General features: G+C 34.2%; 2 protein-coding genes across 3 annotated transcripts; one reads left to right on the top strand and one right to left on the bottom strand.

The window, feature by feature from the left end:
* The first annotated feature begins 507 nt into the window (after positions 1–507).
* HEMC (hydroxymethylbilane synthase) lies at positions 508–7,352 on the top strand. The gene is made up of 5 exons (XM_089725026.1): positions 508–947; positions 2,534–2,939; positions 4,258–4,464; positions 6,849–7,026; positions 7,106–7,352. Exons 1-5 carry the CDS (start codon positions 697–699, stop codon positions 7,216–7,218), a joined length of 1,155 nt encoding a protein of 384 aa, XP_089581152.1. The 5' UTR covers positions 508–696; the 3' UTR covers positions 7,219–7,352.
* A 3,076-nt stretch (positions 7,353–10,428) lies between these two features.
* On the bottom strand, positions 10,429–12,304 carry ATRZ-1A (RNA-binding (RRM/RBD/RNP motifs) family protein with retrovirus zinc finger-like domain-containing protein). 2 transcript variants are annotated; one of them, XM_089725093.1, is made up of 3 exons: positions 12,106–12,304; positions 11,611–11,735; positions 10,429–11,196 (listed from the first exon to the last, which is right to left on the bottom strand). In XM_089725093.1, exons 2-3 carry the CDS (start codon positions 11,719–11,721, stop codon positions 10,687–10,689), a joined length of 621 nt encoding a protein of 206 aa, XP_089581219.1. In that variant the 5' UTR covers positions 11,722–11,735; positions 12,106–12,304; the 3' UTR covers positions 10,429–10,686. The 2 variants fall into 2 exon arrangements, with proteins under 2 accessions (XP_089581219.1, XP_089581221.1); XM_089725095.1 differs by having other exon boundaries at positions 11,611–11,728.
* Between the last annotated feature and the right edge of the window lie 231 nt (positions 12,305–12,535).

Below are 12,535 nucleotides of genomic sequence, written 5' to 3'. Positions count from 1 at the left end.
TATTAAAATTATATTATTTGATTAATATATATATTATTAATATTTTTATAATATACTAGTTGAATCATTGACCTAACGTTAAACCAATGACTCATTCACCCAATTCTTAAGCCTGATCAAGATCCGGACGAGATTTCATAACACTGATCATAACGTTCAATAATTGGTATTTATTATTTATTTTTTTGAAATTATCATTTCAAAGATATTTTATAAAATAAAAATAAATAAATTTTGAATTACGAATTTATTTCATATATAATTAAATGGAATTGAATTAAATTACATGTTTTAAATTAAAAAAATTAATTCAGAAATGAATTCTATATTTTAAAGTTATTTATATATAAAACATAACATACAATAACAAATCAACCTCCATATTTCCCCAATATTAGTTAAATTTTGAAAAAAAATAAGAAATTCTATTTTTCTCTTTAGATTTTTTTTTTTTTCTAAAACTACTATCTCCTATATGATCTCCTACGAATTTGAGCCTTTACCCATTGCCAACTGCAGGTTAAACAAAAAAAGAAAAGGGGAAAAAAAGCAACTTATCCCAGATTCCCAATTATCCTATCCAGCGGGATCAGACAACGAAGTCATTCTTTGAAAGCCAACCCATTACTCCTATCATCTTCTTTTCTTTTGTCAGTCTCTTTTTCTTCTCTTCTATTTGTAGGCACAGGCTTGTCAATGACAATGGAAGCTCTATCTTCCCTATGTACGAGCCAAGGTCTGATGATGTCTCGTCCTTCTTCTCCAGTTATCTTTCGCGCTAGTGGGTCTGTTTCAGTCATTGGGTTTTCTCTTCCATGTTTCCAGACTCGAGTTTTTCCAAATTGCATCAAGAAACGTAGTTTCAGTGTACCAAGGGCCTCGGTTGCTGTTGAACAGCAAACCCAGGAGTCTAAACTTGCTCTCATAAGAATTGGCACAAGAGGAAGGTACCGTTGTTTTTGTTTTTAGTACTGGAGTCTATCTTCTGGGTTTGCTTTTATGTTTCAATGTAGCTCTAATTTAGACTCATCTATGTGAATCATTGGTATATATACATCCACATACGTTTCTTGTGATGCTTAACTAGAAATTGTTTCTGGGATTTATGAGAGACCAAGTTTTTCTGTTATTCTCTTTTTGCCTCTTAGGTTTGGGTATATTCACCTTTAATTGTTTGATCTCTTAATTTTTCCCTTTATTTGGTAATATTGCTTAGATGTTTAGTTTTCAAATGAATATTATCTCTGTCTTTGCTCTATCAGTTGAAATCATTTCTGCTAATTGTGCTAACTTGATTCAATCTTATTTTTCTTGGCTCCTGCTTTCCAAATGTGAGTACGTATGTTCTCGCTTTATCACTTTTATTTCGTTGACATTTATTAATTTTATGTAATTCTGTTTAGTGCAATCAGAAGTTTGAAGTAGGGTTAGTGTGAAACTTATATTTGGAAAAATTCACGAATATATTTGCTGATTGAGATAACTTGGTTGATGGAAGGCACAAAATTTTAGTAAGCTCTGATTGATTGAATATCAAATTACAACGCTGGAAACAATAGTAGCAGATTGGCTGCTTCTGCTATGAGCTCTGATTCTCACCTCTCACTCTCTACTCTATTGGTATCATAAAATGAAGTTGAACTTATGTATTTATGGGTGTATAAGGCATGTCATTAGGTGGTTTAATAAATTGCTAACAAACAGTTGGATATACACCGGGTTTACTTTCACCTTTTGACTTTAAACTTAATAATTTCTCTTGGTTGAGATTGTAGTAACTTCTACTGCTACTGAGCAAAGAACTTATGAATTATTTATAGACTTAATTTCTTGAGATTTTGACAGTTGGTGTATGTATGAGATGGACTAAAATAACCAGAACACTAAGTAATCTTAGTATATGAAGAGGTTTCGGGTGTTTGCGAGTTGTATCTTCCTGTAACTTTCTTGCAGGTCAAATTCTTTTCAAACTTTCCTTCCTTGAACCTTTCTTCGACTCCTCAGAATTTCAAATTACTTGCTTTCAACAATTTCTTCTTGTTTTTGTTCAGTGTAACTCATTAATGTACAAAACTAACATCATTTTGATAGTTTTCTTTTTATATTTTTGTTCTTGGATCTTTCCATATTTTAATTATTGTGCTTCAAATCTTTCATTTTCTTATTTCTAACTTAGAATTAATATGATTTTTTTTGCTTCAAAATACTCATTTTTGACATTTTATCTGTGTACATTCTAAAATTTAATATGAAATATTAACTGTGAAGCAGGAAAAAAATTTTTCGTCCAAATACCTATCTGTTATGGGGTATACCTATGTTACATTGACCTGTGTAAGAATCCATACCACTATCTATAAAGTGTGGTAGTTTTCTGGGGGAAAGGGTATTTGGGAAGTATGAACTCATTTTCATTCTAATGGCAAAGATAACCTGGCTGCTTCATTTTGTTTTTGTGAGTTAAACATTTTTCCTCTTCTAATTCTTATGCAATATATTCTTTTTCTTGACATTCTTCCTGTATGCATGACAGCCCACTAGCACTTGCTCAGGCTTATGAGACACGAGATAAGCTCATGGCAACACATTCAGAGTTAGCTGAAGAAGGGGCAATTCAAATTGTGATAATAAAGACAACAGGAGATAAAATATTAAGTCAGCCACTTGCAGACATAGGTGGGAAAGGATTGTTTACAAAAGAGATAGATGAGGCACTGATAAATGGTGAAATTGACATTGCAGTCCACTCAATGAAAGATGTCCCTACGTATTTACCAGAGAAGACCATCCTCCCCTGCAATCTTGAGCGAGAGGATGTTAGAGATGCATTTATTTCCTTGAGCGCATCATCACTGGCTGAGCTTCCTGCTGGGAGTGTCATTGGTACAGCTTCCCTCAGAAGAAAGTCGCAAATACTCCACAGATATGCATCACTAAGTGTAAGCATATTTTATTGTGTTCTAATGTTAGTTTGTTAGGAGTATGATAAGAAATTTCCTCAGATTCTATTTGCATGGAAAGCTGCTGAGAATATATATTAAACTATTTTATGTAAATCTATTCCACACTGACTAGGCATTTGGATGTGCCAGTGTAGCTATGACATCTTTCACTTAGCCATTGAATGCTAGCATCTTGAACTTAAATATTAGCTATGACAGCTTGCACTTAGACATCGTGAACTATTACATAGCAGACTATGTGATGCCACCATATCATGGGCATTTGGCTTTACATTACCATCATACCTGTATGACAATTATCAACTATTAATTACAGATCAAGAAAAAAAATGCTATTCTCTTGTATAATACTGTCCTCCTCTTGTATATATTATGCTAAACAACAATTATATCTGTTAGAAATTTTTTACATGTTCAAAGACTGATATTAATTGTTCTTGCTAAAAGCTGCACGCTAGCTTGTTACTATGTTAAGCTTTTCTGGGCTTTCTGTGCAATAAAAGTCAAAAGTACTATGTTTTTAGTTTTTATTTTTTTTTACTCGTTGTTATAATTCACAAAGTCATTTGATGGTCGCACGACGAGGTTATATTTTAATGTGATTTCATTTTGTTTTGAACTTGTTTAATAGGTAATAAATAATATGAAGTAGTTTTGAGCTGGCATGGACCTAACCATGGAATCAACTACTTAAGTGTTATGTAGAGCTTTCAAAATTCAACTACAGAAAGGACCCTTCACATTTGAACAAGTTATCTTCGGTTGATTTTGGGTTTATTAAAGAGCTAGAATGGGAAAATATGTAGGGATAATACTATCTCAACCAAACAAAGACTCAAAAACAAGATTTGATATAAATATAAAGACTCCAAAAGTAATAGGGATAAGTTTCCAATAAAAGCTGGAAAATTAAAACATTCCTCTGATTTTGAAATACTGGAGCAGTAGCTATTTATTTAAAGCTAAATAAAAACTTTTAAGAACTAGGAATTATTCTACATTAACCTTATTAAATCTGGACTATAAGTTCAAGCCTGGTTTCTTGAATTTAAATTTCATATATTCTTGTTCTCCATCACAACCATGCTTGGGTTTTTGTATGAATGCAAAAGTGATTTGGGGTAAGGTTCATCGCTGGGATTCTTGTAATCTAGGATATTCAATGTCTACGTAAAAGCAAGCTTACTTATATGGTTTTCATTTAATATCAGTCTGATGGTTTTCTGGTATTCTCTGGTCAATGACATCTTTTTGTTGCATCTTCTTTATGCTTTTAGTTAATTTGATATGGCAGGTTCTAGAGAATTTCCGAGGAAATGTTCAGACACGACTGAGAAAACTCAATGAAGGGGTGGTTCAAGCAACACTACTGGCATTAGCTGGACTTAAACGATTAAATATGACAGAAAATGTGACTTCAATTCTTTCAATTGATGACATGCTACCAGCAGTTGCTCAAGGGGCAATAGGGATTGCCTGTCGAAGCAATGACGATAAAATGGTGCGTTTGTATCTTTCTAACCTGCAGACTAATTGTGTCCATGGGAATAGTTCATCCAAATATTAGTGCATCCTTAATATGCCACTCAATGACAGATGTGGATGTGGCAGGAAATGAAGGGGGGCTGCAGATCCTCTACCTCCTAATATGATAAACTTTGTGTAAATTTAGTGTGAATGCATTAGACTTGGTTACCCTTTTCTGGAGCTAAAAGTTTTTCTAACTATATATTAGATTAGCTTTTTAATTGTAGATTTAACACAAAAATTTCGTAGCTTTTTAAGTCATTAAAAATGTATATTATTAGCTCAATGTTCTATCGTAAGTTAAAAGTGATATACTTTAATAGCTTATGCTTCTGACTATTTATCAACAATAACTAGATCTTATTCCCAAACTAGTTATAGTTATATGAATCCGTTGTTTCCATTTTGATCTATTCATAACTAAGTCCGCATTAATATTAAGTAGCAGATCTTTTAAAACAACTTCGCTTCATGTGGTTTTAAGTCTGCCTCTTTCCATTTTAGCATCCCTATCAATGTATTACACTCATGAACCAGAGCACATGGTCATCTACATAGGATAATGTCCAAACCATCTCAGATGTCTTTTTCTTATTTTATCCCCAACTTCTGCTACTTGCACCTTTTGTTGAATGTGATCATTTTTAATCTTGTCCAAAAACTTGATCCATCTTAACATCTTCATTTCTGCAACACTCATCTTGTGAACATGGTAGCATTCAAGGCCCAACATCGACTTCCATATACATCTCATGTCTCATCGTTGTTCTACAAAACTTACATTTCACGTTGTTAGATATCTTCTTATCACATAGCACATTTGTAGTACTCCTCCATTTCATCCACCCTATTTTAATTTTATGGGTTATATCTTAATTTATCATGTCATCCTTCTAAAATAGAGTCTAGATATTTAAATTGACTGCGCTTAGACCCCACAACATCTTCCAAATTTCATTTCATTTCCATTCCTCTTCTTGTGGCCAAACTTGTAGTGCATATATTTTATCTTACTTTTGCTTGACCTAACCCATACTCCCAATTGTGCTTCTCCATAATTCCAAGTTTTGGTCCACCTCCTTGCTAGTTTGATTAAATAAGACATATCATCTGTGAATAATATACATCACGAGACACCATCTTGTATACTACTGATTAGCTCATCAATAACTAAGGTAAACAAATATGGCTTCAATGTAGATCTTGATGCTTCTAACAATTTATCGCAAATAAAATTTATCTTGCGGTAAATTTCTTAAGGAGACAATTTTGCTTGATGATCATTTACAAGTCATAGTTTTATTATCTCTCACCTGTTGATTTGACCCCTCTATTTGGTCTCTTGCTAATGATGTATCAATTTTTCTCCATATCTTTTCTTGAGATTCAACATGCTTTTTACTTTAATTTTCCTTTCTTTTCCCTTTAGTTTAGTTTTTATGTTGTGTAGCAAGTTCTTCTTTGACTTTCATGTTGCATTTACAAAATTATATTTCATTTTGAACAATAATTATATCAATGTTAGTTAATTATTAATAACTAATACTTTCATTTCTCTCAATGCAAATAATAATAATACTAAAATATTGAGTGCTGCTGGATCTTGATTAATATCTACCTGGTAAATTTACTGTGCTTGTGCAGACCATTTAAGTGTAGATCACATGATTTGTTTCTATATTGTCCAAAGGCAATTTGCACTTGTCCTTTGGTTATCACCTTGGTTCATTACATATTTACAAGCAGTATGATGAGCAATTGATTGTAGATTATTATGATATCTTAGCTGATGCTGTGAATTTAAAAAGGAAGTAACAGGTAAATGAAAGATAAGCAAGCAAATGATTCACACAATTTAGAAAAAGAGATGGTTACAATTTCTGGCATGAGTCTACAATGCATATGACGATGGGATAAATGCATATTCTGCTCAAACAAGGAAATAGTATAGCGACTGCAAACCTAAGAGGGTGTGGTGCATAAACAATGTGCCAAATTCATGTGACACGAGGATATGTTAGCATCACATTATTCATTTGATGTAATTTTTAGCTTTATTATTGTTCGGTTTTACTACTTGGTTGTTTACCTAGCTACTATTACTATATGATTTGATGACAAATCTTATAGGACTTTCTAATCAAACTTTCTGTGAGCTTGAATTATATGCCATGAATTTGTAATGTGATTCTCATATGAAGAAGAACCAGATTCATGTATTGGTTAGTATTTGATGCTAATGCTGATCTTCTGTATAATTTCTTTGGGCTTTTTATTGCTGAAATTTTTGTACATTCTTCTCATTTTTGCCTAGTGAAGCTTTTATTATTATTATTATTATTATTTACCTATCTGCAGGCTAATTACCTAGCTTCATTGAACCATGAGGACACAAGGCTAGCTGTTGCATGTGAGAGAGCCTTCCTTGAAACCTTGGACGGGTCATGCCGCACACCAATTGCTGGATATGCTTGCAAAGATGAGGGTGGTGATTGCGTATTCAAAGGGCTAGTGGCCTCTCCTGATGGAAGCCGAGGTATGTTTTATTATTCTATAAACATTTGTTCTTTTGACACTTGAATTTTGCCCTTTACCAATATTCTGCTGTATTTCAGTACTTGAAACCTCTAGAAAAGGCGCATATGCTCTTGCCGATATGATTATGATGGGAAAGGATGCTGGCATGGAACTTCTTTCACGTGCAGGTCCTGGGTTCTTTGATAGTTGAAGATCTTCGTAGTTAATAGTAGCTTATGAAGAGAACAACAGCAAGCATTCTGATTAAATTTAAGGCTAGCAGTCGAGGCTTCATATGTCCATCTTCTGGAGATAATGTCGTATCAAAATTGAAGAATAGTTGTTTGCTTGTTTGTAAAGTAGAAGAGAATGCTTGAGGGCTTAGTTATTAACAAGGTTAGATTCTTTCATCCATCTAACAATTAGTAAAAAGGCCCAAATTTTGTAATCGCTCCCTGTCTGTCCTAGTGTTTGTCTGTGCACATGCGTGCAACGGTTAATCCTTAGGTACTGAGCATATTAATGTATTCTTTTGAGTTGTAGAATTCAATTTTATGTGCTGGAAATTGGCTTATTTGGGCTAATTAAAAAAAAAAAAAAAAGCCTTTATTTCCACGATCTTTGTTATTATTATGGCCATAACTAACTTATTAGTTTAATGTTGACTAAAATAATTTCAAGAAAAAATCATTACTTAAAATTTCAGACTTTGCTGCTACGGGTACCAAAGAGCATCACCTAAAAGTCTTCAATGATGAGATTGTCCAAGGTTTCAATATGGTCGCAATTAAGTATATTTTAGGGTCCAGTTTTTGGAGGTGTTGTGGATTTAAACATGTTCATACAATGGTAATTGATGTTTGTTGGTTTTTTTAGCTTGTTACTGCCTACTGGGATTAGGTTACTGAATTAGTAGGCTCACACTCAAAGATTAGGTTTGCATTTTTACCCAATATGGGAAGCGGCATCCGTTGGGTTTTGGGTTTTAGGGTGTGTTGAGAGTGAGATGGAAGCGGGGCGAATAGCCGCGAAATTTTAAGCTATTCGTATTTATATTCATTTAAAATTTTACTATTTGCATTTGTTCTAAATCATATTTATTTCATTCTAAATCCGTTTAAATATTTATTTAAAGATGCATTGCATCCATATCTATATTTAAAATTTTACTATGTTTAAAATTTTACTATTTGCATCCTTTTAAATTCGTCTTATCCGTATCCATTCTAAAGCCGTCTAAATATTTGATAGTTCAAATATTTGATATTTGTTTAAGTACTCGTATCCGTTCAAATCTATTTAAATATTTGTTTAAGTCCTTATATTCATTCAAATTCTTTTAAATGCCCTTTAAAGAATAAGATAATTGTGAATCTTACCATTCAAATTCGAATCATTTAAAATATAATTTTTTATTCAAATTCAAATCATTTAAAATACAATTTTTTACTAATAATAGATAGCACCCACAATATCACTACCAAAATTGATATCCAAAGACATACTCATACCCTACCCGTATCAGTTACGGGAAAAGTATTTAACATAGCAAATAGTTGGTATCAAAATACATTCTCATACTCTACTCTCATATCTATTTCAAGTAATAATTACACTACACGTTCTCTCGTTTCAAATCCATTTGTAACTAACTATATCCTTTATAAACAAATTGGAGCAAATACCTTAAAACACTCATCCATTTTCATCCCCAGTTGACACTCTGTTTTGTTGCATGTTCAATTTAGCAATTCTGATTAATTATCAGCCAGCAGTGGCAGCCAGTGAACAACTAGCTATTAGCAGTATACAGTGAGTGGTCGAAGGGCAGAACGCTCATAACTAAACATTATAAAAATTCAAAGTTTTGAGCGTGGTCTTATGAAATGCTATTTCAACAAGCAAAATCAAGTGCAGACGGTTGCTTTCAGAGGAAATAAAAGTATCTCCCTGTCAGAGGCTGAGTTGAATTGAATTCATGATTTGCTCCGATCAACAAATTTCATTTTGATTAAAAGGAATTCTATGAAATCAAATAATTGACCCACAATTTATTCTATGAAATCCATTTACAAATAAAATCAATTTCATCTGTTCTAAACACAAGTTAAATAATGAAATGGCATACAATAGCTTCCATGAAACTCCCACAAGACCTAGTCATCTTTGAACTCAAAAAGCATCAGAACAACTATTCAGTCATAGGCGCTGCTATGCTTAATGCATTTCTATGGTCTCTAAATGATTACATGCAAAAAGTAGACAGCAAACTAAGGAAAATATACAGAAATATTCGGGGGAAGCATGAACAGGGCAGCACCTTGGATTTTAACATCAGGCTAGGATGCACACCTGAACAATACACATTCATGCAGCTATCAAAAGAATGATTTTTTATTTGGATCGTTACAGAGGAATCGAAAAACAAGCAGAATGTTCCCCGGAAAATCTAAGGATATTCCAGATATTAGAGCAAAAACATAATTGGAACCTCGATCGAACCTGAAAAGACCACAATCTGGACCCCAGCAAACAAAGCCAAAATGGATGTCTGTCTCCAACAGAAATCTAAGGAGATTCCTGATATTAGAGCAAAAAGGAACTGATATAGGAACAACAATCCAACTGGAAAAGACGACAACCATTTGTCTGGACCCCCACAAACAAAGTGAAGACCTCACATGCTGGTACAAAGACAATGCAAGAACAAGAATCCTCTACTCAAGTGATATGGAACAAGATCCACAATACAATAAGAATGACAGCAGTCGTAGAACTCGTCATGAGCTTCCAAACAACGTTACAAGTGTTATGAAGAATGGAACCCTTCCATCTCTTCCACCATAATGCCATGTAGCACATGAGCAAGGCCTATATTCAGTAAAATTGTAGGTAGCTCTTGGCAGCCCAAAAGAAACTCTATTTTTTAAAAGTTTAAAAATGATGTCCAATTAGTAACAAAGAAACCCAATCATGCATCCATAAAGGCCATAAATAGCGACGCATCCTGCCAAAAGGTTAATAATATTAATAGGGCACAAACCATAAATTAACAACTAGCTTGCAGCCAGTATAAGGAAAAAAGAATTACCAGATCACATCCAATCTAACAAGACACCGAAAACATGGTAACTTGAATGGTAATTTACAAATCAAACAGCTTCTGTTTCCAAAAAAAGGAAAGGCATACTCCCAATGGTGGAAACTCACTATTCGTTATCCAAATGCCCATCCAACAGCAGGCCACCTCTCATAATTGTATATGCCTATGCAAGGTGATGATATGGTTTCAAAGCTGTCTATGCATGAAAGTCACAAGAAACCCAGCAGCGGTAATTGATTTGAAGAGAATAAGACCCAACTCGAATGTGCATGTCAAAGCAAGCATAAGATCTATCAGATCAAAACATGGAAGTCAGCATTTTAGGAAGTAAAACAGCTTAAGTATTTGTGCCGAGTTTAGGGCTAGATAAAACTGATTGATCCAGCAAGAGAACAACGAAGATAACACATCCATTATAAAGTTTGAAAAAACTAAAACAAAAACCTTAAACAATTCACAGATAGTAGCACCGATGTTTCCACTTCCCCAGCTGCATGAGGACACAAACACATTCTGCTGACTGACCAAGACATGTAGAGTTCAGTAATAGGTGGCATACCACAATCAGCAGAAGTTCTATCCAGAACGAAAACCTCCTGAACCACGGCGTTCATATGGTCCAGTGCGATCGCGATTGTATCGATCAGTTCCTGGACCTCCACGACTACCAGCATCCCTGTTACGCCCACCAAACCGATCTCCATTTCGATCAGGACCATAACGACCCCCACCTCCACCACTGTACCTCTCCTCTCTGCCCCCATATCGGCCACCTCTTGCCCCTTCACTTGGACACTCTCTAGCAAAATGCCCAGGTTTACCACACTTAAAGCACTCTCCACCCCCGCCGCCAGATGGACGTCTACCTCCATGGTCACGGTTTTGATCACGATCACGCCCACGGTTACGATCACCATCATGATCTCTGCCAGAACCTTGGTGAGGCTGGGCTTTATCAACAGTAATAGTTCTCCCGTCTAAGTCCATTCCATTCATTGCTTCGATAGCTTCTTCCATTGCTTTCTTTTCATCAAAAGTGACAAACCCAAATCCACGAGATCGTCCAGAGAATTTGTCAACAACTACCTAAATCAAATAAAAACAGTTAAACTGTAAATATTAATTACGCAATTTCATCTTTGAACATGTTCATAAGAACATAGCTTAGATAGGCATAACCCCTTCCGTGATCTGTCCTTATGCTATGAAAAACCCTTGCAGATCAGATATTATTCCACAAATTGTAACTGAACTCAATAAGCCTTGTTCTCAAAGTATTTTGGTCAGCTATAAGGATCATATCCGCCATTGCACTCAATTTCGAGTTACACATTTAGAAAGACCCAGAGCCACTGTTAACTCATTATTTCATTCCACGCATATGTTCTCCCGAATTGTACAACTATAAATAAAATATGTAAGAAATAAAGTAGAACCGTATACAAGGAAAGGGAAGAGAGACTCAAGATAAACCAATATATATACATGAGAATTGATTACCTTGGCCTCAATAAGATGACCAAATTTTTCAAAGGCTTCTTTGAGACCTCTATCAGATGTAGACCATGAAAGACCGCCAATAAAACAGCGGTACTCTACCTCTTCTGACATCCCTAAACTGCAAACTATACATACTTTTCAGAATTATATTCTATATAAAAAGGTTAAGAGAAGAAAAGGGTAAAGCTTAAAATCAACAAAAACAAAATAAAAGGCAAATATATCTTATAATATTCATAAATAAATCAAAATTAAATTAAATAGCAGCTCCAATGTTAGATGATTTGGTGTTTATGTTTCAATTCGGACAAAATCTGGAAGAATAGATCCGATTCAATAAACTTTTCTTTTCTCTTTAAATGTTATCAGATATAAGCAAATATTACTATGCAGGAAGCATCAATCTGATTAGGGATTCTTTCGCTTCCAACGAAACAAAACATTCAAATAAAACATAATTCGAAATAAGATTATGAAGCGATCGAATCGTCATACCTAAATTCTTAAGCTGTGGGGAATCGCTTCGCCGCAAAGAAACGCAAAAGCTGTGAGAGAAACAAGAAGGAAGCGTGCCCTAAAGTGTTAAAGAGGAGATACGCAGTCAACCTGTCGACAACCTTTTGGATAAATGGCAAATTTCTATTCTAACTATCGTATGCTGCTTCGGTAAAGGGGTAATTTATACAAGGTATATGGTATTTAAGCCTTTTTCTATGGGCGAAAAAGGTTTTTGGCTCGCGGTGATTCAGAGTCGTTGCACTAGAATGTTTATATTGCCCTTAGAGCAATATGTATAGTGTCAATATTGTCCTCACTTAAAAGAGGTTGAAAGAGAATGAAAATTCCTCCTTAAATACCCTAGACAAAGCATTTAATAGATGAGAGTACCAATGAACATGCGAAGGCTCTTAGATTTTTTTTTTTT

This window comes from Jatropha curcas, chromosome 1, assembly GCF_041381405.1.
Source record: "Jatropha curcas cultivar XTBG-Jc1 chromosome 1, XTBG_Jcur_1.0, whole genome shotgun sequence".
In the NCBI taxonomy this organism is placed as follows: domain Eukaryota; kingdom Viridiplantae; phylum Streptophyta; class Magnoliopsida; order Malpighiales; family Euphorbiaceae; genus Jatropha; species Jatropha curcas.
This window is presented reverse-complemented; position numbering and strand designations above follow the sequence as displayed.